The following is a 24,597-nucleotide window of genomic DNA, read 5'->3' on the forward strand; positions in this document are numbered from 1 at the left end:
ATATGCTCTGGTGCTAAGTCTGCTCCACCCTCTCAAAAAAAACCCCACAAATCCTCAAACCAACAATATTGAATTAGGCTGGATGCAGTCTGAAACAAACGTTTAGCTGAATTTTATCATGCAGCATCATTCTGTCAAACGCTGGCTCATTTTTTTTCTTGCTTCATTTATCCAAGGCAAAATCCTATATGATCTCATCTCATATATGCAGATTTAACCCTGCACTATAGAAATAGCACCAAGGAATAAAACATGCAAGGATAAAGAATTAAAATGTGATAGCTGCACTATTTATATTGCTTGTAGAGTAAATGTTTGTGACTACTGTTCGCTAATCAGCACCCTTTTCCACACTAGCAGCTGGACAGTATCTCTTACGGAAAGAGAAAAATCATTTCTGACCAAAAAAAAAAAAAAGGTACTGACAGATAAATATCGTCTGTGCATTGATACAGCAAGAGAGTGAAAGAGGGAGAAAGGGAACGAGGTAAGGTGAGGATATGGTGTACAGGTACCAAAAAAAATCCAAGACAGGATACTAAAATAAGTCTTATCCTTGGGTGGTCTGTTAAACTGACCTGCAAGACAGAATACTACACAGCAATAGGACGATACCAAGAGCTGAGCACCATCTTTTCTAGTTCTCTGCAACTCGGTGCCATGTTGGGCTCCCAAGGTGTCAGCAGAAAATCCAGACTTCTGCGTCTCTCAGCGTCCATTTCCTTAACCAGAAGCTCACCAGGTTACGTTATCCTCACACGTCCCTGCGATGTTCTCCACCATTCACGTCCCAAGCTTACCTTAACATCCATAATAAACCCACTCGCTCTCCCAAAACGCCAACTTCCTATTTTCAGCTCAACGCTTCAGACAGATAGCTTATGTATGCTTAACAGCATATGTTAGCTTTCTCACTGTAAAGGGAAAAGCTTACAATAACCCATTTTGCCACCAGGTTGCAATTGCCAAAGGTGGTAGCTACGGGCAAAGAGCTATTTCTGCAACACCCAATATTGATTCTCTCAGCTCAGGAGCAGCCAAGGAAAATGAGAAGTGGTTAGGACACCGCGCGTTTCCAGCGGTGGCAGTGACTGCTGGAGTCTCCTGACTGCATGAAACAGAGAAGCCTTCAGCTTTATGTCGGGGAGCTGGAAAAAAGCCAACAGCCCCACGATCAGGGGAATATAAGGCGAGCTTAAAAAAAAAAATAAATAAAAAAATCTCAAAGCATGTCAGTTGTGGGAGCTGCTATGAAGAAAGAGGGTGAGTGAGGTTTAGATTTCTGCTAAGTGGGTTCTTTTTAGGCAAAGGAATAGCCCAAATACATTATGATCTCACGGATCATAAAAAAAAAAAAAAAAAAGGTCCCATTTTAAATAGTTCACCAGTCAAAGCTAAAAAGTCTTTGTCTAAAATACATGCAAAACTTGAAGAAGAAAGGTACAAACCAGCAAAATTACATTCAGCCATTAAGGTGAAAAATGAAAATATAGTCATTAATGCAGTGAGTTCGAATCCAGGTTCAGTGTTTTCGCTCCTAAACAGTTGGATCCCATCTGTGATGAGCTGAATACACCAAAAAATACTGGTAAAAGAGCTTTTTCACCATTAGTGAAGAATTCTACCTGAATTCATGCACAGGGAAATTGTTTTAGCAAAGTTTGTCTGCAATGCAACATAAAATAATCTTATTACTGTATGAAATTACTCTCTGCAATGTCTTGTCTTAGACAAGTATAAGCGCAACAGTTGAACATTTTGTTCTCCCTGCATAACTACTTCATGCTCAATTCATTCTGCTGGTTCAAAGAAATGTTCTTGTTTTGTGTCAGTGCAGGCAAAGCCAAAAACCTGACAATGTTTCACAAATTTTGTAAACAGTAGTACCAGCAATTTACTGGTTTATAAGAATATCTAGTGTTGTGTTTCATCAAACAATGCAAAGAGTAACATTAGCATAGTGCTATCCATTAAATCCATCAAAATATTGTGAAATAACATAATGTTTTTGCCTCCATCGAGATAACTATTGAATGGCAACATGTTTCCCAACCTGCTTTTACATTACTCATGTTGATAAAGACTATTGAAAATAAGTATGCACAAGTGGGAAGTATCTAATTTAAATTGGAAATTCCATGTTGGAATTTCCTGATCTCTGAGGGCTCGGCTCATTTCTTCTCCACTTTTCCTTCACAGTAGAAGCCATTTTAGTCCATGTGCTCTTCAGAAAAGCTAAATGTTCCTGCCCCACGTGATGGGACAACCTGCCATGATCCAAAGGTTTTCAGGGGCTGCAGACCACCCCAATTTCTCTCCCATCCCTGACCAAAGGAATGGGGATGCTCCTCTTCCATACATTCCCTCTAGAAGGCCAATTTGTCCTTCTTCACACCAGTTCAGGGGAATAAGTGCACCTAAATCCTTTTGTTGCAGTCTTCCACAGAGCACCCAAAAGGCAGGGGACACAGAACATACGATGGTGTAGCTGAGTGGTTATTCTTTGCTTAATTTCAAAGGCTTTCTGGAGGAGAACCAAATGGTTTCTGAAGTGATATTCCTGAAGAAAAAGACATGGGAATGTTTAGCACTGAAAAGTGTTAAGTGAGATAAATAGAAACATATCTATCATCTCCTCTATAATTATGCATTTTCAAAGAAAAAAGTACAAGTAGAGCTTGTATCACACTTTCTGCTCATTAACATTGTCACATACTTTGCACACAGAACCACTGCATAATTGATTTGTTATCAGCTCTAGCAGAATCACATAAAAATCTCATGTTAATAAAGTTAAAAATACAAAGAAATAAGTCTTAGGGATCATGTCAATAGCGTAGCTGTCAGCCATGTGTTCATTGCAGTAACACATGTGATAAGCTAATCACCTCCACCATTTAAATGGGAAAAAGGTATAGAAAGGCAATAAAGCATGCGGACTCATTTGACCATTTCAGAATATTTTATGGCTGGGAACATGTAGCCATTGTTCCAGAAAGAGAAACAAACCTCCTCAAAAGAAAATTTCGTAACCTTTCTTAGAATTGGTCGCTTCTGAGTCATCAGATCCACTGCTGATATTGGGGGTGGGGTGGGGGGTGCTGGAAGAGGATTTTTAAGAATTGTTCCCACGTCACAAATTTTTAACATGTTCTTCAATTTTGATGAGCAATGGCCTCTCTCAACCAGAGAGGTTGAGATACTATAAGATATACTGAACCAAGTCTGCTGAGCAGATGACAGGGTCTACATGTTGTGCAAGCGACAGATACACCCTGCTGGCTGCTGAGAGTGCCTTTTATGGATGTATGAAACCACAAATTAGAGCAGTTTGCGCTTTACACGGTAGAACAACTTCACTGATTTCTGTGGCCGTCAGTTCTTTGGCATACACATCAATGGTGGTCTGCAAAGGCAGTCCTGCACCAGCAGTTCTTCCTACATGCTGCCACCTACCAAGCAGAGCTTGCTGCTCAGCTGGTCCTGCACAGCATGGAAGACACCAGGCTGAGCAAGAGGCTGCCCCTGCAAAACAATTAGCTGTCAGGAGTAATCTTAGAGCTGACCCAAGTGCTTAGATACTTGATGGCTGGCTGCACGTGGAGGTATCCTCTCTAAGCACGCCACCAAGAACCCTCTTAGACATTAGGAAGAAGTTCTTTACAATGAGTTTGGTGAGACACTGGCCCAGGTTGCCCAGAGAAGTGGTGGAGGCCCCATCCCTGGAGACATTCAAGGCCAGGCTGGATGGGACTCTGAGCAACCTGATCTAGTTGAAGATGTCCCCTGCAGGGGAGTTGGACTAGATGGCCTTTAAAGGTCCCTTCCAACCCCACACATTGATTCTATGATTCTCTTTCAAAGGCACTGCATTAACACTTTCATGCAGAAAATGGGGTGGGGACTGCCTTCCCGTGCCTGTGAAGACAACGGCCCACTATCTAGTACACCCAGCTGCAATATAAAAAATTTACTCTCAGGTTTCCCAATTTAGCGCTGAGCTTGGAAAAATCTCCAAGGAAGATGCACCCCTCAAACTCCCACAGTCACAAGGGTGGAGGATATTTAGGTCAAGTGCTCACGTTTTCCTCTTTAAGCTGTTCTGTTACATGCAGAAGGTTAAAATAGCTATTATAGATGGGGTTTGATTAGGTTTGCATAAACCCTCTGCCCCACGATTTGAATGTGAGAAGTCAAATCAAGCACACTCATCCTCTCTAGGAGTGACCCAACTACCAGATATTAATGAGAGACAGACAGTTAATGCCTCCCGCTCCTTCCACATCAATTAATAAATACTATGATTGAACAGTTAGTTAGGAACCCTTCTAACTTATTAGCAGGGGAAAAACAGAAAATCTGTACTGAATTTATTAACAGAATTTAATTTAATCAGACATTCTGGATACACATTGCACCCCTGTGGGGTTTACCATTAAAGTTCTCCTATTTAAGGAAGGGACGGAGTATAGGAGTTTTTATTATTGATGTCATATGTCAAAAGCCTGACCTTACTGCAAATCCCTAGGAAATTACATTCCATTGACATATGGTTTGAAGAGCAACTAATAAGCTAGGTGAAGTTTAATGCTATCAGTCTAAATCCCTGTTCCCCTAAGTCTGAAATCCTGTTTGCTTTGGGGAAACCTCTTAATAACATAGTAGGAACAGGTTTCCACTTAATAAACATTCTCTTTAGCAACACCTTGTAAATGCTCTCAACTTGCTGAAATGGAGTTAAGCAAGCATTTTACAAAGGGGTAGATTATCTACTCTCAACAGTTTTCTGTGGAAATACTGTAGATATTGTCTCTGACAGCAATTAATTTTTTTAAGGGTTTCTTACCCACCATAGCTACAATACAAATGCCTTCTTTTTTTTTTTAGTGTTCTTTTCATGCTATAAAATTTCCAACCTTTACACAAAGTTAATTCAATTATCTTTATATTGTCATCAGACCTGGCATTTCTTCACGTGGAAAAAAGCTATGTGCTTTTTGCAGGGATCTGGAGCTGACATAACTCTTCATCTTGCTCACCACTTTTTCTTCACCAAGAAAGTAATTTGAAACTGAGCAGAATTCTGTTTGTATATTTGCCTATTTTTTATGAGTATATTATTCTGGAGTATATTCTTAACTAAGAAGTAAACGGTGTGCTCTGTGGTTAGAAGATCCCCACATGAATAAATTCCTTTTTTTTTTTTAGCTAACTTGCCTGTTACAGGACAGTCAGATTGAAGACCTGTGAATTTATTTGGAAATTATTATTCCTTCAAATAAACACTATTCCTCTGCGATCCATTTCTACCTCACAGTTGGTTAATTGTCAAATCAGTCATGATAAATAACCCTAAGTATAATGAATGAAAGGCTTACAATGAATTTATATTGCCTTGATAAATGAAATTACTGTTAGTATTATTGCTGCGTATGGATTGGTAGTGGGGACTTCCTTTTTGAGCTTTACGTGCTGGCATATGTTTTCATTACCTTGAGATGGGGCACAATTTTCTTAGCAAGCACTATCAGTTCAATGCCGTCTCATGGTGAGGATGTACCCTTTGATGCCTAAAGAGAAACAGAGCTGCAGAACTGCCGCGTGTGGTTTCGACACTGCTAATGAAGACTTACGACAGGCATGGTTTTGATCTGCCACAGGCTCAAGCTCTGCTTCTGAGAAGCTGTGCAATATCTCAGCTTTCTTACAGAAAATAAATAAATAAATAAATTGTGCTTGAACTTAATCAGAAACAAGGTCACCGCCTTGTCAGAGAGTCAAACTGCATGTGTTGCCTCCAGCCACCCCCACCCCAATGCTATCAAAGGCTGGATCTTGCTATGCCATGCTCTGAGAGCTAATCTTATAAGGGCTTTAAGCTAACGCTGGGACCGTAATGTAGAAATGCACTGTTTTGGGTGTTTAACTGATTCCCCTTCTCTGACAGCTGCATGAGATCTGCTTTGCCTGAAATCTATGGGGTTCCTCAGATATTTGACTGGATTGTCATTGGCACTTTATTGGTAAATGCATCTGGCACTATAAGGCCAGATGCAGAACAGGTGCCCTCTCCAAATCCCAGGGTGTCTTCCATCATCCCTCTCCCACCACCATTTTCTTCCCATTTTTCAGCCTCTTGGGATGAACATGTATTGCAACGGTTCAGTTACCTCTAAAAGCAAGTGAGGGTGGGGAAGCCATGCCAAGATAAGTTAGCAGAAATAAATATAGTGCTACTTGGTTTTGTTCAGAGAATCACAGAATCACAGTTTTGTTCAAACGGTTTTGTTCAAATAGTCTGTTTTCTTGATTCGTCTTTTTTTTTTTTTTTTTTACTCCTGGTGTTTATCAACTCACAATACAGGTAACAGATATTTTCAACAGCACAATGTACAAATTGCACAGTCCCAAATCATCCACTCTTTGATATGTTTCAACAGGCTGCCCAGGGAAGTGGTGGAGTCACCATCCCTGGAGGTATTTAAAAGACAGGTAGATGTGGTGCTGAGGGACATGGGTTAGTGATGGGGGATGGCGTTTGTCAGAGTTACATTGATGGTTGGACTAGACGATCTGAAAGGTCCCTTGCAATCTAGGCGATTCTATGATTCTGCAGTGGAACATCCCCATTTCTCCTAAAACCACCTTTATGATACCACATCATCTTAATCATGTCACTAATGACCCTTTTTCCTTCTTCCTCTTACTAGGTCGTTTTTACTACCTAATTCACCCGACCAAGCTGACCTACGACGAAGCCGTTCAGGCGTGCTTGAAGGATGGAGCTCAGATCGCCAAAGTTGGCCAGATATTTGCCGCCTGGAAGCTGCTGGGGTATGACCGCTGCGACGCCGGCTGGCTGGCTGACGGCAGTGTCCGCTACCCAATCTCCCGGCCAAGGAAACGCTGCAGTCCTAACGAAGCAGCGGTTCGCTTTGTAGGCTTCCCCGATAAAAAGCACAAGCTGTACGGTGTCTACTGTTTCAGAGCATACAACTGAAATTACCTAGAGTACAAAAGTTTTAAATTCATTAAGAACATGTGAAAGATTTCTTTTCGATATGAACTCATGCAAGTTACCAAAACTGTGATAAACCTTTTTTACTTACTGTAAAGAGTCATTTTTCATAAACCCAACCCATTAATTTGTGGGGTTTTTTTTTTTGTTTTAATATTTTTTGTAAAAGTATCATTCCATAGTTATTTTAAATTAATATAATTTAATGGAAGCTCTAGGTAAGGAAGCTTTAGAGCCAAATTCTTTAAGCTATGTCATCCCAACAAAATATACTTTTCATGAATGGGGCATGCAATAGAGCTTGATAATTGCTAGGGCACAATTATGGAATGTAAGGCTACTCAAAGCAGAAGCTTTTAAAAGCACAAATTTTACATATTTGTATCAGTTTGAAAAACACTGCAAATTGATTATATCAGGAATTTTGAAATAAGATAATCTTTTTGTTAAAGGGGATCAGTGAGGTTTTGCAAAAAAACCTCGCAACAACGTAGGTTAGAAAATAACTGTTTTCTCTGGTTTCACATGGGAACAACACAAAGTAAATTAACAGCAGCTAAAACAGTCCACAAAAATAGGACTAGTTTTACAATTTAAAATCTCGCCTTTCTGAAAAATAAGCTCATGGTCCCATGCATAGGAACAAGCACAATTAGTTCTCCTGAACATTTCAATTGTGGTTTTGTTGTGTATAAATCATTGATGGAGGGGTGAACAATTAACTAATGAGAAAATCCTGTTTTCTTCTTAACTCCAATTAAAGATGCCTGAGAAATGTTGTATTACCTTTGAGTAGCTTTACTGAGTTATTTTTAAACTCTTAAGGCCATTTGCTAAGCAGCATATAGCATCTACTCAGGGCAGTTGTATAAATTAACTGCTGGACAGAGAAATTGTAAACTTTAGCAGCTTGATTTTACATTAGCCTTTGAAATGTTATTGTCTTAACAAAAGAACATTACAATATTTAATATTTCTTACCTATTTACACATCACAAGAAATAAAAATTGGAAAAAAATCCATTAAAATTATGAAGTCTTAGAACAAGATTATTAAATAAAATCTGAAACCAGCTATTAAGGTTTAGAAGAGAAAAAAACACTTATTTCCTTACATCTCATTTGTATCTAAAAAGTACATCTGTTTTTTAAACTATCAATGAAAAAATTAGTATAACTAGCCCTGAATTATTTAGTTAATCCTCCTTAGAGTTAACAGAAAAAAAAAAAAAAGTATTGAAATACTTCTTTTCACTAAATCTGCAGTGATCTAGGTGGAAGATGTTTACCTATATCTGCCAGTGTCAGAGATAAACGCACTGTGCATGGTGCCTAGGATTTTCAGAGCTGCCTAAAGCACTAGGTCCTCCCTAAATACCAATTTGAGGGAATTTGGATTTCTGATGCAAACTTATTTTGGATGCAGCAATTCTTGGTGCTCATCGTCAGATACCTTAATGCAACCAGTTTTTCAGAGAGCGGGTGCTCAATGCTTTCTGAAAATTTACTCCACTTATGGTGTCTCAAGCTGGATATCCAAAAAACCGAGAGGCCGCTGATTAAATATATCTTGGTCTTGAGTAATCTCTTAGGCAGTTTTGACATTATCTATCCAGTATTGGTTCTACCACTTAAAAATGGAGAACTCTTTTTCCTACTCTACGCTTGCTGACTATGAAGATTTCAGAGGACCAATATTTGTATTATGCAAAGTTTTATAGCTTCCCATTGTTTCCATATCTAAACGAGATATAGTGGTATTTATCCAAGTAGGACACGAGTGGTATGCTTTCATGAACGGTTTGGTGTAGTTATTTTCCCGTGGACATGAGTAAATAAATCTCTTTCTCGGAGTGGTTGTGGTCCTGTTTTAAAACTCTGTGAGCAAACCAGGAACAATATATGGTAGGAAAATGTGGTGGAAAAATACCATAGTGTAAGAGGTATTTTATTGGAGATTGTTCCCATCAAGCTCAGAGGTAAATTTCCATCCTTCTGGGGATATTTGCATCAACTGTGGATATTTGCTTATAATATACAGATGAAGCAATCTCGGTGCCAAACACCCCACCCCCTCCTTTTTTTAATCCACTAAGAATTGGATTTTCTCGAAACTCTATCACTTAGTGATAAATAGAGACTTATTACAGGTAAAGCCCCTAAACCCATGTAATCTTTTCCGAACAGCCATTTTTTGAATCATCGTCCATTTCACACATTTTCTCAGGGCATTCAGGACCTTTTCTGAACCCTTTGGAGGAAAAATGGAAATGGAAAGAGAAATGGAAAAATATCCGTACAGGATAAGGAATGGGGTATGTGAGACTGGACCACGACTAAGAGGAATACATGTTATTCCCCCATCCAACCTTCAGAAATATGGAAAAAAGATGCAGACTGCTTCATAGTCTTTTCTGAAGCTTGGACAGGGAGGTTGTGGGATGGGAAAAGCTTTAAGGAATATCCCAGTTTCTACCCCAGCTAGATCCAGAGTTGCTGTAAAGAGGGAAGCCTTTTATGCAGCTGGCTCTATCCTCCCTGAAGATCTGCATGATCTGGAGGAGGCTGCATGGTTTTCCTATTGCACAGAGGTGAAGAAACCCTCATGAAATTTTATTTTTTTTTATTTTTTTTTTTTTTACCTCTCCAGGGAAACCCTTCACAGGGTTTCACCCAGACACATCTTTTTTGCAGGACTGGGGATTATATTTTGCCTGCATAAAAAATGTACACATCCAACCCACTCGTGGGGCTGGCTAAAAGTGCCCTCACTGCTAGACCAAAGGCACTGCGGGAAAGGCGGATTCAGCCTTTCACCAACTTTGCAACGCTCTGGAGATGGCTGGTCAGGTCCTAAATCACAGCAATCTCAGGCTTGCGCTAGCTTTTGCCTTCTGCTTCCATATCTCCGGGCTGCCGCTGTGACAGCCCGGCCGTAGCGTCCCCCCGACCCACCCCTGCTTTCTGCGTCACCCACAGCCCGGGCCGGTGGCTGAGCAGGCTCTGCACCACCCAGGTGATCCCTCAGCTCCGGGGAAAGCCCCCGAGCCCACAGCTGGCCAGCACAGAGAGACCACGGGGCAACGAGGAACGAGGTCTCCAGAGAGACGCCGAGCTGGCGTATGATCACAGATGGCCAAACTTATCGTTCAGTTATGCCTGTAAGTTCGCGTTGAAGATATCGCTTGCTAGGAATCGTATGTTCATGTAATGGAGTCGCAGTATGTGAGTTTGCATTCGTCGTGTTACCTATGAAGAGCCCAATAGTCTAATTGGGGATCAGGCTAGATTTAGATCTGTGTATTGATAGGCAACATTATGTATTATTATAACAGATACAGTTAATTGGATAGTTTGATGAAAATATGTTTGTATGAAAAAAATAACTAGTTCTAATATAAGCAGGTATAAAAACCGTAAAAAGCATATGATTACCTGAGAAGTGGGCACAAATAGACAAAAAGACATGAATTATATTTATTTTTACAGCTACTGACTCCATTTCCTTTTATAATGTCAAATGTCAGGATGTTTTCTTATTTTCAACTAAGCTAGCTAGGTGCTTGGATAAAGACTTTAAAAAGCAGCTTAAAAACTGGATAAAAGTCTGTGCTACTTTCTGTTCATGAGAGAATATTCTATCATTAGAATCAGTTCATGTTCTCTGTCATTATCTTGTATTTCTCAATGTATCTGAATTTTAATGCCCATGAATTGACAACAATTAAATCATGTTGTTCTTTTCAAGATGATTATTTCTCCTTATTGACGGCCATTCTTCTACTTCTGTCTCAGAAAACACAAAAAGAAAAGGAATACATCAAAGTATGAAAATACTTACTGTGCCATAGTAAACAAAGTGATTACAAGACTAAGGGGGAAAAAAAAAAAAAAAGACTACTCTGTGAATATGATTTACAATGAAAATAAAGAAAACTGTATTCCAAAGCCTTTGTTTTATGCTTCTTTGAAGCATTTTGAAAGTAGAAATGCAAGTACCAATTTCTTCTTTGTGTTCTCTGCCATCTTCTAAAATAAAATAAAGCATAAATAAGGAAGGCTTTTTTTTTTTTGATGGTTGATGTTACACTGCATACACATCACTAGAAACTGGATGGAGAACAGTGTTTCATGTATGGGAAAATTTATGAAATTATTTATACAATACTATGGCCTTAGAAATTAACAACAAACAATAATTGCTCTTTGTAATGCGCAACAAGAAAGATTTCCAGTGTCAAGCAAAAAATTAGTTATTCAAAGCACTGGCCCAGCTTTTCAGCTTCTGTAATCACTCTGTTTCTGCATTCTCTTATCGATCTGTGCTGGAGACTTAACCCTGAAAGTTACCGACACTGCACCACTTTTTGTTGAGAAATACTAATCTTCCAGAAGCTTTCAGTATATTGGCCATGTTTTAAAATAGATGGAAAGGAGCTTAGGAAAACTTGTCACTCAGAATAAGGGAAATCTGAATTACCATTACCATTACCATGATTGAGACAAACATAGTTTTTTTCTAACAGTTTGGTTAAAACAATTTTAAAACTAGTAACATTTTCACTTTACAACATTAAGCATAAAATTAAAACTGCCCCTGGTAGAAACAGTCCCTCAATAATTAGGATTTTCATTAATAGTAGCAGCTTCCATTGAATGACATCACACTATTCAAAATAGAGACACTGACTTCATGTTTGGAAGTGACTGGTTGTCAGACTTGGTGGAACTACCACAAAACCAATAATGTCTCGATTTTCACCTAAAGACCTGACATTTTATCTACTCTTTCTCTCATTTACTCACAAAGGATACCAGCAGCTTTCTGTTCAACAGCAACAGCAGCCAGCTGCTCTTCTTGAACATTTTAAGAACCTCAATCGTACACATTTGTTAGCCATTTTCTCCCTTTCTCAGAAGGTTTCAGAAGTTCAAAAGTTGAACAAATATGCTGCAGAGCAGTAAAATTCCAATGCCAGGTGATTTACTATATTAAAAGAGACAAGGTTTCTCTGGGTTTCAAATGAAAAATACAAAACTAACAAACAGGCTTAATTTTAAGGCAAGGTGATCCAATTAAAAATAATTAATAATTACTAGTGAAAAATAATTACACCTCTTCCCATGCTGTGAATAAGGATGGTCCATTTAAAACATGGGTGACCTGAAAGAAGAAAAAGGAAAGACAACAGAAAGCAATAATTCAGTTCTTGATCTTTCACACTGAGTTTGCCTTTGTTATATTTTGCCCAATAATTATTAAGCCACAAGTTTAAATATGTAATTAAACTCACACACTGCTTAGCACCCCCCACCCCTCAAAAAAAAAATAAAAATCAACACAAAAAATCCCCAGATTAATAATAGACAAAGAGTTTGGAAGGCATTTCTTCTTTTTCTTCATCAAGCCAAACTGGAAGTAGGAAATTCTCATTAGAAGTCCTTTGAGTCTAGTATTTTCCCCTTTTTGGCTGAGAATGTCTCAATCTCTAAAGACACAACAAGGTAAAATGTGAAGTCCATCTATTTCTTCAATACTGTGCCAGAAGGCAAGCAATTGTTTGACAAATAACAACAGCCCTAACATGGGACTCAGCTAATGAATTATGCACTAGCATATTTTCCAATGCGTCCAGTGGGTATTTAATGGATTCAATTTTTTTAATGGCCAGCAAACAAAACCAAAATGGTATGCCTTGATACTAGTTGAATAAGAACAGTTTGGGTTTTATCCTATACTAAAAAGATATATTGTAAGGCATTTCAGCTCCTTACTTCCTACGCTGCTGTTCACCGTACTTCTATGCATAATGCCGTTTGCTTGCTACTTAATTCTATCGTGATTTCTTTAATAGATAGACGGAAGTTTCTTGGGTTTTTTTTATGTAGGAAAAGATCAGATTACAAAATTTTGAAGTTCCAGCTCAAACACAAGATAGAAAAATTAAGAAGTGTTTATTTCAGCAGAACTGGCTTTTGAATCAGTGGCTGCTTCTTACAACGGCAAACTTCAAAATCCCAGAAAAAAACCCACATGCTGTGTTACCAAACATGACCCACCAGTGACTATTCTTTTTTCCTGACTTTCAAGGATGGTTTTTTGGAGGGTTTAGTTCTTTGTTAGCACTCCTGATTTGGAGATTTTTATTTTCACCAGCAATTAAGATACAATCAACAAGCAAACCACTCCCCTCAAAAAAAAAAACAAAAAAAAACAAAACAACCAGACACAAAAACCAGAGGAAAAGGATCACAGGAAGGAGCCAACAAACTAAGTACAGTGGATGACAGTAATTTCTTAATAATGAATACTGAGGTATTCAAACAAACAAATAAATAGTAATATCATGTAATTTCACAGTTCCTGGTCTTGGAGAGCAACATCGCTTCCTTCTGTTGAAGGTTTGCCAGCAGACCCAGGTCCTCCCAGCTCTGGTGTAGCCCTGTGCTGATCGCCTTCATGCCACCTTTCTCTCCATCATAGACCTTGCTCCAGGATGAGGAAGGAGAACAGGGATGGGAATTCCCATGGGATACCACGACAGGGTGCTTGCACTGTGGGTAGGGTGAGTTTGCAAATGGCACAGCTGGCGGGAGCTCTGCATTCACTCTGGTTGCTCGTGGGTTAGCAGAGCATCTCTTGTGCAATGCCCCAATACGCCCATTTACTAAGGTTCTGGGAGTGAACATCAGAGACAGGCACGCTCACTTGCACACCAGGGTGTCCCACATGCTCAGGCAATTTCTATCACGTTGACTTTCATGTTTATGTTACTAATAGTCTCTAGTGGAAGAAATACGTAAACTGCTCACTTGACCCTGCTTGGCCCTTCCTTGAACTTAAACATCTGCTAGCTAAGTGTTTCTAAATTTGTGACTATAATGAAAATAACAATGATATCTTCAGCTAGATGACAGTTTAAATGCTGTGCACGCAGGATAAGGTCATAGCTACATATGGCTGCATGTACATTAAAAAAAAAATCAGTGCAATCATTTGAAGGCAGTTATGTAGTTTTAAAGTGTATCTTCTGATTATCTCCACTTCTTGCCCTCCGGCTTGTTTTAGAGGGTAATTTTGGTGTGCATGATTTAGGTTTCCTTTGGAGGAAAATAAAATGGAAGCTCGAACTGAGGTGAACATCAAATGCGTCCTGGCCATAAGGGAGACGTAAGGGTCTGAACCAATCCTCGATCCTTCAGATCATCTTCAAACCACACTTGTAGTGTAGATTTTTATTTCAGGGCCCAAGCTAAAACCTATTCTGATGAAAAAAGCCCTGTAACTCACACTGTGCAGAGGCAGGAATCTCAGCACTAACTGCTCCAACCTACCGAACCACTCCTGTTGCACTGAATTGCTTGCCCATGGAGACGTAGCACAGATGGACAACCTGGAGTGCTATTTACCAGCATATGGCCACAGCAACAACGGCCCAACAGTATTTCATAACCGTTTTAGTTCTTAGCCACCAGGAGTATTGGATATGGCACGCTTGTAATACAGATCTCCTCCAAGTCCTGGTAGAGTTGGTGAGGCTTATGGAGGGTTTTGGCTTTACAAGTATCTTTATACCCACAAGTGTTTTGCATACAGAAATTAATAGTATTTTCTCTTCCGATTTTCATAAAATGAACAAACTTAGTATACATTGTTCTGATTGAGTCGCTGGAGACAGCTGGTCTGGGTCTTTCATGCCCAGTAAAAGGGATGGAGTGGCTGGTAGCGGTCAGTGCTGAGGTGTTTGTGAAAACTGGTGAACAGTGCAGACAGTTTGGGAAGCAATCACACTGCTGTCCTCTGAAGCCCAGTCTCCCTTCTGCAAGCTCTCTCCTGCAGGGATGCATCGGGGTTGAAATACGGTGGCTGTGTTGGGGTCAACCTCAAAGTTTGGGGTGTACCTCAAAGTACGTGAAGGTGAATGAAGGATGCGGCCTGCTTTGCCTGACCTCTCCCAAGCTGGACACCAAACCAAACCAAACGGCTCCCAGATACATTCTCAGAGCTAGGCAGTTCCAAAATCTGTTTCAAAAATCTGTTTCAAAACTGTTTGTGCGCAGCCTGTCAAAATGACAATGCAAAAAATAAGGTTTGAGAGTAGCTTTCTAGCTCATCAGACTGTGTCCCAGTCTGACAGCACTAAAGGGCAATCATACTGTTTTCATCAAATCGTTATATCCTAATCAGCTCCGAAAGATCCAGGTAATCTGGTTTCTGTCCATTCATTATAGAAAACTAACAACAAATTTCTTTGTTTAGTTATCAATGCAGCACAGCATTATTAACATGCACCAAGTGTTGCTTGTGTGGAAAGCCAGTTAAAATAAGATTTTATGCCGTTACCGACTGCAATCAAGTATAGCTGAGCTTTACTGCATCAGCTTGTCTCAAGGGAGTTTCCTGGGATATTTAATTTGGAAAAATACAGTACTCAGCACAAAACTGACAGTTGGGATATTTTTAACCCTTCCTTTCACTTCTCTGCGTCTTCACTCCATAGTAACGTGTTCACCTTTACTACACCAAGAGGTGACGTCCTAAAGCACAAGAATGGCCTCAGCTAGAACACCCAGAACTACGAAAAGGTTTTCAATCCCCACAGCTTTTCCAAACATCAAATTATCTCAAAGATAATGATCATAAAAGGAGTGCATCCAGGATTGCACCAGGAAAGCCGGTCCTTCCAGTTTTTAACGCATGACCTTCAAGGCTGAATACTTCCAGAAATATTGTATCTATGTTTAAAAATTTCTAAAGACAGCAGTATAATTCTTGGTCTTCTCTGGCAAAAGGAAAATAATCTGTACATAAACCCTAAAAAAAAAGAAACACCCTACAGGAGAAGAATGTTGTTTCTTTATGATAGTTCTCAATCATAATTAACATTACTTAAATAGGTGTTCATTTTTCCAGTGCATTTTTCAACACTGAAGTTTCCTCAGTGATCCACCATACAAATGAACTTGATCATTTTCAGCCAATTCTATGATATATTCTTTAAAAATACTTTTTTCAGGTACGCGGAAGCTGCAGTAGCAATGCAGTAAACAGTCAGGCAAGGTTAACTGTACATGGAATTCAATCAGGTTTTTCAGAGGGATTTTTTTATTTCTCGCAGACTAGCAGAATTTTAAGTAACACGTTTAATAGCACTAATTTCAGAAACATGGGGCATCAATATAATTAGTAATGCACATTTGTATTTGGATTGTCTTCACTTCTAAAACACTGTTAGGCCTCAAAAAGATTAATTATCCCTTATAATGTTAAAATAACAGCTGAGCAACTAGGGACGGAGAGTCACATGGGGATCAGGGCACTTCCACGTGAGTTCTCCTGCCCCAGGCAGGTGAGTGCCCAGCGTGGGAACAGATACACCAAAACTCAGTCTAATTGGGAAACTCAGTCCCCCAGACCTGCCTTACAGTAACTGCATCAACAGAGCAAGAAACACGTCAGCTATCAAATGCTGAAGAGACAAGCTCTTAGACAGCTTCATCACTAAAAATAGTAAGATTAAATATCCAATATAAACCTCTGTGTTTGCTTTGGGCACAGATAGATGAATCACTGTTTTTTCTTAAAGTACAACTAAAGCAAGACGAGTTGCCGCAGTAAGGATTTCTCCACCCTAAACTTTTTCAAAGCCTGATTACCACTGGGGACTAAATTACAAAAAAAAACCTGTCTGAAAGAGAGCCATCACACCACTCAGCCTCAGCCAACCTAGTGGTATTTCCAGACCCGTGCAGCAGTAGATGTGCAACACCTGTGTAGGTTTTACCACAAAATGCTCCCCTACAGCTGCTTGAATTTAATCCTTTGTGAACACAGGCCTGTCTCTCAGTGTCCTTTAATATAAAGGCATAGCCATAACATAAGGCTTTGCAGCAAATCCTGATGGGTTAATACATTACATCAATGCACTACATAAATTCAGATGAAATAGCTCCCTAACACAGATCACTGTGGCAGGATTGATATCGCCTGGGGTCATCTGCTCACCCGTTGTTGCTCAAACATGAAAATAAGTGTTATTGGCCATTAACGTAGCCAGCAACCCATGGAGGAGTCAGTGCCTCCATTGCAAAATGGATTGCAACATGCAAAAAGAGCATACACATCTCTGTCGCCCCTTTCCACCGGTTTGCGCCATGTCAGTATGACATTGCAGCCCACACCATCACCCTGACATTGCACACGAGGGCTAAATTCAGAGTCAAACTGGGCATTGCAGTACTGAGCTTCAGCACGTACCGTGGAGGCACGCTGGACCCAGCTGAGGGACTTGGTGCTGAGTTGGGCTGTCCCTTAACCCCTCTCCCAACGTCTAAGAAGGGGAACCGCCCAACAACATGCTTCTGAGGAGGCAGCGCCTTGAACAGGCAGCTCCTAACCTGTGAGCTGCTGAGAGGGAGAATCATAGAATTGCCTAGGTTGGAAGGGACCTTTCAGCTCATCTAGTCCAACCACCAACCTAACTCTGGACAAAAACCATCACTAAACCACGTCTCTAAGCACGGTGTCTACCTGTCTTTTAAATACCTCCAGGGATGGTGCCTCAACCACTTCCCTGGGCAGCCTGTTCCAATGCTTAATAACCCTTTCAGTGGAAAATTTTTTCCTAATATCCAGTCTAAACCTCCCCTGGTGAACTTCCCCTGAGACCATTTCCTCTTGTTCTATCGCCTGTTACTTAGGAGAAGAGACCAGCCCCCACCTCCCTACAGCCTCCATTCAGGCAGTTGTAGAGAGCAGTAAGGTCTCCCCTCAGCCCCCTTTTCTCCAGGCTGAACAACCCCAGCAGTGAGACCTAATCCAAACTGAAGGAAACCAAACCAACCACATTTGCAAGCTGGTCAAAAGTAAGTAAATAAATATGTAAATTAAATAAGTCAAGGCACTCACTCAATCTGTCCTGCAACACAAGACACCCGCATTAACATTCCTCTATCACATGATTTGGTGCTCAGATGTAACTTAATTTTTCTGTTTTTTTTCAAAAAATACCCTATCAGAAAAAAGGGAGCAAACAAAGTCAGAAGGAACGTCACTCAACGCTAAGGGGACAAGGACAGAGATGGATGGATGCATTCAAGTACACATGCACATCTTGACAGTGCTGGGGCTCTCCCCTCAGCAGTTTTACCTGGACAAAAGGCCTTTTTGAAAACTTTTTGAAGGTCTTGGCTTAAGTTAGGTCTCTGAGTGTTATGAAGGCATCAGAAAAATTGTGTTTTCTGTATGCTCACCAAGAAAGCAGCTGAGTACACGTGACAGTCCAAGTCCCTCACTGACCCCACCAGTGGCCATGTTGAAGGGGAGCAAGAGTCACCTCATGGCCAAGGGCAAGTACCACTTAGAGGTGGGGGGTGCTGTCAAGTGGGGGAGCAGAGCAAAGGCACAGCCCCAGTGCAACTGCAAAGCACAGCATCTTGGTTCATCACACAGAGCAGCTGGCTCATTAGATACTTAGAAACGTGGGTCACGGAATTGTTTTGTGGACCTCAGTCAGTGCTAAAGATTCATGGGTCCAGCAATGACACAGATGTCTGCGATAGAGAAATCCAAGATATTCATTGCAATTTCAGGATAGTTGTGGCATTCCTCAGCAGCACATTCAGTTTATTCTAGAGAGAAAATCCATCCCCCTCCATTACTTTTGGTGTTAGAAGATACTGATGGTTACAAGGTTGACTTTGAGCCACTTTGAGAGGTTTTTTGGGAGATGAGCACAATTTCTATCCTGGTTTCCCAGCTGGAAGCAGATTTTAGTGTAAGTCTTAGAGAAACTTAATAGATCCTCCACCACGCTTTTCTGAATAACCTTCCTCAGTTACAGAAGGCTGAAGAGAAGGACTCGGTAAGATCATCAATACCAAAAGAGAGCATTGAGAAAATGTCCAGACAATCACATTAAATGATGCTGAAAATCTGCCCAGAGAAACGGGTGATTTCTAACCATATCTCACACTGAATTTTGTCTGCCAAGCAAGACAAAGGTCTGGTTTGCCTGTCCAGCTGTACTATTTTCTAAGTAGACCAACTACTGCAGTAGCGAAGTTGTGACTGGTAAGGACCTGGCCTGCCAGTAGTCTGGATCAAGTCTGCTATGGTTTAGGTGGCAGCTTGTTCTGCTTCTAAAGGGACCACCAAAAACACAAGCTCTGCGAGTCCTCAAGACAGGAAAAATTAAATGCTATTTATATGAACTGCATAAAACATTACAGATCATTCCAGTTAGAAAATGCATGGAAGGAAAGCAAGAGAGCAAAGCAAAAATCCAAAGGAGATTGTGGGGCCATAGAGCTAGACTTGTCAAGCTTCACCCACTGCATGCAAGGTACGTGCAGGAGCTTTTGCAGCTGCTGGGACGGCAGCCCCTCTCCTACGTGTGCAGCCACACACACCTTGGCCACCCATCTGCACGTGAGCTGAAAAGGCCTCTGCTCAGAGCTATATTTCATAAGAAATTGTGGCAAGTTGTACCCTACAAAAGAGCAATTTACATGCACGTGGTAACAGTCTCCCTTGTGACTGCACTGGGGACAAAATTTATGCACGTAAGTGGGAAGACAAGGCCGTGACCGATTAGCAATTCATATTTACCCTTGCATAGTTTTTTAAACTTCATTTCCATTACAGATTAGACGATAATTTCAGCCCAACTTTGAAGCAGAGGTCCATCTAAGCCATATCCTAAAACATAAAACACTTTTATAGAAAGAAGTCTTTGCCTAAACTGTATTTACCAGACCACAAATTATATCCAGGAAATGTGACTTAGATTTATGAATGAAAACTCTGAGATCAAGCATCTGAACAGCACTGTCGAATATTTCCTTCATGGTGGGGATTGAAAGTCCACCTTAGTAAGTCCACCATATTTCCCAAATGCAAAGTAATGCTTTATTAATCAGAACTCTTTAGCAAAAATTTCTTGCAATGATTTGTCCAAAGCTGTAACATTCGTTCTGCTGTTTAAAGATTCCCTGCCCATTTGGTAAATGCCTGTTTATAAGCATTAAAAATGCAAAGCAGTACATACATGTCATTGTTTCTTTCTCTGAAGCTGACCTATCTTACTGAGTGAAAAAAAAGACCCAACAAACCAAACTCAGCATTTCGGTAGGACAAGGACAAGGATGCTGAAGTATCTCTACCCCACCAAATTGTCTGCCTGCAGAAATTACTCGGGCTTTTAGCCCTGACGCTTAGGAGTAAGTGGCCACCCAGCTTGGAGAAAGTCAGACAAACCTGAGAAACACTGCTTTTTGTGGTTAGACGTCATTGTTGTGGGCATGGGGCAGCAGCTGACCGCACAGGGAGGTAGCCACAGCCCCTCCATCCCCTTCTCTCCAAATACTTGCTTTTGTGGCCAACAGGGATGTACAGCCAGGGTCCACCACCTCCCCCAGGTAAGGGTGAGAGGGGACAACGCGCCTCGTGAACACCCACGGCTTGTGTTCACGTGGGGGCTGGCACCTCTGGCAAAGGCACGTGGGGTGAGGAAGGCTTCCACGTGGTGCCCAAGCCTGCAGGGACCATTTTGCACAGCTCAGTTGTTCAGCAATTCCCCAGAGTTACGCTTTTTCCCTTGATTGCACCTGCTGGAGGCGCCTCCAGGTCCTGATTCATTGATTTTTGAGTCAGAAAATGAAATATTCAAGGTGTAAGTCTTCTAAAAGTAGTATTAATGAGCTATATTGAACCAAACATAACGTCCTTACAACTATATATGTAATTGTAACATATATATAACATATAACGTCACATTTCAGTCTTTTTCCAGCAACCGTGATGAGGAACTTTGCTTCATTTCCCAGGGCAGTTTCAGTGCAGCTGCACAGAACAGCGGAACAGAAACCTTCAAATAAAATAGACGGTGTTGCCTCCTTTTGGGACAGCTTTATAAACTTCCAAGAATTTAAGTAGCTTACAGAGAGCACAGATAGGGAGAGATGCTTTAAGGCTCGCTAACAGCAGCTAATCAGCTAATTACACAAAGCAATTTAGGCCTGACTGGTAGCAGATACGCTGAACTGCGGTTTCCTAATAGGAAGAGTAAACAAGATAACTGTGAAGTAGTACTTGCCTACAGATTAGCACAAGCAGAGAATCTGAAGAGGGGCTGGTGTCGTCCAGTCCTCCCCACTTGCTCAAAACAAGCGCAATTAAGAGAAACGTACCAGACTGCTAGAATCAACGCCTCTCATCTCATAACACCATGGATTTTGTTGTAACCTTTTCCTACGGTTTTGTTTTAATTATATAAGGCATTATAATTCTTGGCATTATAATAAATAAACAAAATAGAATTTTACATCCAACTTGCAGATGGACCAGACATACAAATTTGTTTTGTCTGGAAACTCTTCCGTGACGTGTGCCCACCTTACAGGACCGCCATCAAAACAGCAATCTCAGTTGTAATGGTGGTGACAGGATGAGAACAGATGCCTTTACCCCTTTACTTGTCACTTTCTCAGATGCTTAACCAGGAGAAGAGGCCCACTGGTAAGTCAGCGTGAGGACATCTCTAGTATGCCCACGGGTACTGCACGCATTACGGGAATATAGAAAAATATAAGAGTTTCCTTGCACAACAAAGACAAAATTCACTGTTTTGAAAGGATGTCTCTGTTCGCTTTCAGGTTAAAATGTATTAACTCCGTGTTCTCAGTTTCAAGCTGGGACAAAATCGTTTTAAGTCAGTAGCCAAGCAATCAGCTGCCATCCTTCATAAATGAAACTGGAAGGGTAGAACGGGCCACGTCCACTTCCTTGCAAAAAGCAGTCTTTTCTGGACTTTCTGTATTTGTGACAGGGTGAGCGGGGGCCACAGCAAGGAGGATGAGGGGGAGCCTCAAGGGCTACCTGGACAAACGTGGGCCAGTGGTGCTGGGCGTGCACCTGACCCGTGCCATCATGTCGCACCCTGAAGAGGGGGAACGTTACCTGTGCTGCCCCACAAGCATGAAGTGTGAGTAAGGTAAATTCGGGGCAGGGAGGCCAGCCAAGATCATTTTCCAGTCTCCGCTCTGTCTTTGAAGGCACTGAAGCCTCTGACTGCGGCACTTGGGAATGGGTCACTGGGTAATTATGAGGCTTAACCTAACCCAGCAAGGGAAAAACCAGGGACAGGTTAAAATTCAGTACTCAGCTCAGTACCGTCCCACAAGCACCGAAATTAGACCTGTTCCTGGTTTTTCCCTTTGCTGGGTTAGGAGAGGAGGGCACTGCCAGAGCTGTAACAAATCAAGCAAATCCAAACCTTTAATCCCCTTACAAGAGACTTCTTTATTTTTGAAAAAAGTGCTTGTCCTATGATCCTTTATACATCCCCTTTGTGTCTGTGATGCTATGCATTTTTTTTCCCCCTTATATAGGGTATCCTTTCACTATTCTTCTGCTTTTCAGTGAGGAGGTAGAAAAGGACAGCAGGCTTATTTAATGCACCCTCCCAAGGCAGTAAAGCATTTCCTCCTCTCCTTTTCCAGCGGTTCGTGAGTAACAGAGACAGTTTGTGAAGATGTAGTCTAAAACCTCAGGGTTTTCTGTAGGGCCGTTTGTTTGACTCAAAACCCACGATGTATGCCAAGCCCACGACATCATGTTCAGAGCCAGCAATTTAATGGAAATTGTTTTAAGTTTTTATTTCCTACCACAGGCTTTCTGAAGCACTCTCAGAATTTTCCTTTCAGGTTAAGCTAAAGCTGTTCTGTATAAATATTTATGTAAGGGTGTGAAGGGGGAATCACCTTCCGCGCTCCACCCAACAAAAATGTTGGAAAAAATGATGCATTTTTGGTAGTCCATTTTAAACATGTGGACAAGGGCAGTCTTTGACTGTTTTACTTACTTGCTGGCTGGCATCCACTGCAGTCTTTGCCAAAATCAAAAAATACAGAAAATATTATATTTTTCAGAAGCTAAAGGAGAAAATATTTTCCCCGACCCCTTTAATTTTTTTCTGAGTTTGAATGCACAGCTGTCTGTAAAAGTACGACTTCTGCTCAGGAAGTCAGATCTAGACATGAGTAAAACAGTGCCCCAATCAATTACGAGAAAAATGCCTTTTAATGGTGTTTCCACACCGGGAAAATAAAATAGAATGGTTCTGTAATGTGCAGGGAGGGATTCCTTATTGCCTGTTTCTCTCTGATTTCTCAGAAAAGCACAGGGAAGGAGAGCTCATCGTTAGGGACCAGAGAGCCAAGGAGGTATTGTTTCTGGAAGGGGAGGAGAAACTAGAGACCAATTCTGCACACTTTTCACTTGAGGTCTGGGGAGTTTGGGATCCTGACATTTCTGTCTCTATGCTTAACCCCTAACCGGTTTTTCCTTTAACTTTCTTTAATTTTACACGGTCACAGTGGATTGACTTCAGCTGGGGCCTACTCTGAAACCCAACCAGATGAGCAGCAAAAATATTCAGGATCCAGAAGTCCCCGCTAGATAAACACGAGTCCTTCAAAGCATGATCACTGTAGAGCTCAGCACTATGAAGCCCTCCAAAGTGGGCTCAAAACAGGTTTTGTTGTTTCTCTGTGATTTACGCAAGGGGAATTTGGGAAGAGAAGTCCGATATTTGCGACTGCCATATGACACCAAAGAGATAAATGACTTCTGCCACCTCCCAGGGTAACTTTGGAGCCCTGTGTTTGCTGTTACCCTTTTCACCCTGATCATTGCATTGCGCAGGCTGGATTTTGAATTACTGACATTCAGAATCTGTCACTGAAACGTAAATTTGTGGAGAGACGTTGTCTTGTCAGACTCGGGCTGTCGGTTGGACAGAGACATGATATAATCCTGTGACCTTCCTGAAGGACAGCAGAGCCCCAGTCCCTGCGCAGATCTCTGCGTGCTACCAGACCTATCCTACACTCTGCACTTAGTCAGAGGGAGAGACATATGCTCTGAGGCTAATGAATAAAAAAAGAATGAATGAGAACTGAGTCAGGATGTGCCATTTAATTCCCACACTTCATTTATTGGCTTAATTTATTTTTGAACTCATACAGCTATAACTCTATGTCAGTTCATGCTCATAATGGGTTTAGATCAGTATTTAAGAACCTCACTTTGAACATATTTGAAACTCCTGTTACATTAAGTTTATATTGAATTGGTGAACGATTTCTAATGCAAAAAGTAATTATAATGAAAACTTGGCAGCAAAAAAACATAGTTTCAAGGCAAAATTTCAAAAAAAGAGTCTGTTCATTCCTCCCTTACTCCCCAAAAGAATAAATATTATGCCAAACACATTCTAAAGTATTGTTTTAATCAGATTGAGACCCATCATTTTGATGGAATTTGTCATTTGTGGAAGTTGTCCATCAGTTTAAATTAATTCCTAGCCTTTAAATCAAGACCAGATGACTTCTTAACAAATAGCACTTAACAAATAATGGGGATAGATCTGGAAGTCACTAGATGAATTTTACGGTTTCGTGTTGTCCAAATTCCACATGAAAGATAATGGAAATTGTCCCCTCTGAATTGAAAAAAGCCCCGTAGCCCTAATCGCATTTATGAAGGCAGTAGGCATTTTTCAGCTGACATCTTTCTG

The 24,597-nt window shown here is 40.8% G+C and overlaps 1 protein-coding gene across 3 annotated transcripts in view; it reads left to right on the forward strand.

Annotated features, from left to right (window-relative positions):
- Positions 1–7,124, forward strand: part of HAPLN1 (hyaluronan and proteoglycan link protein 1) — a 32,159-nt gene extending 25,035 nt beyond the window's left edge. For all 3 annotated transcript variants that reach the window (XM_063320270.1, XM_063320272.1, XM_063320271.1), the window contains exon 5: positions 6,711–7,124. In XM_063320270.1, coding sequence (XP_063176340.1) covers positions 6,711–7,000 — 290 coding nt within the window. In that variant the 3' untranslated portion in view covers positions 7,001–7,124. The remainder of the gene's footprint in view (positions 1–6,710) is intronic.
- The last annotated feature ends 17,473 nt before the right edge of the window (positions 7,125–24,597 follow it).

This window comes from Chroicocephalus ridibundus, chromosome Z, assembly GCF_963924245.1.
Source record: "Chroicocephalus ridibundus chromosome Z, bChrRid1.1, whole genome shotgun sequence".
Taxonomy (NCBI): domain Eukaryota; kingdom Metazoa; phylum Chordata; class Aves; order Charadriiformes; family Laridae; genus Chroicocephalus; species Chroicocephalus ridibundus.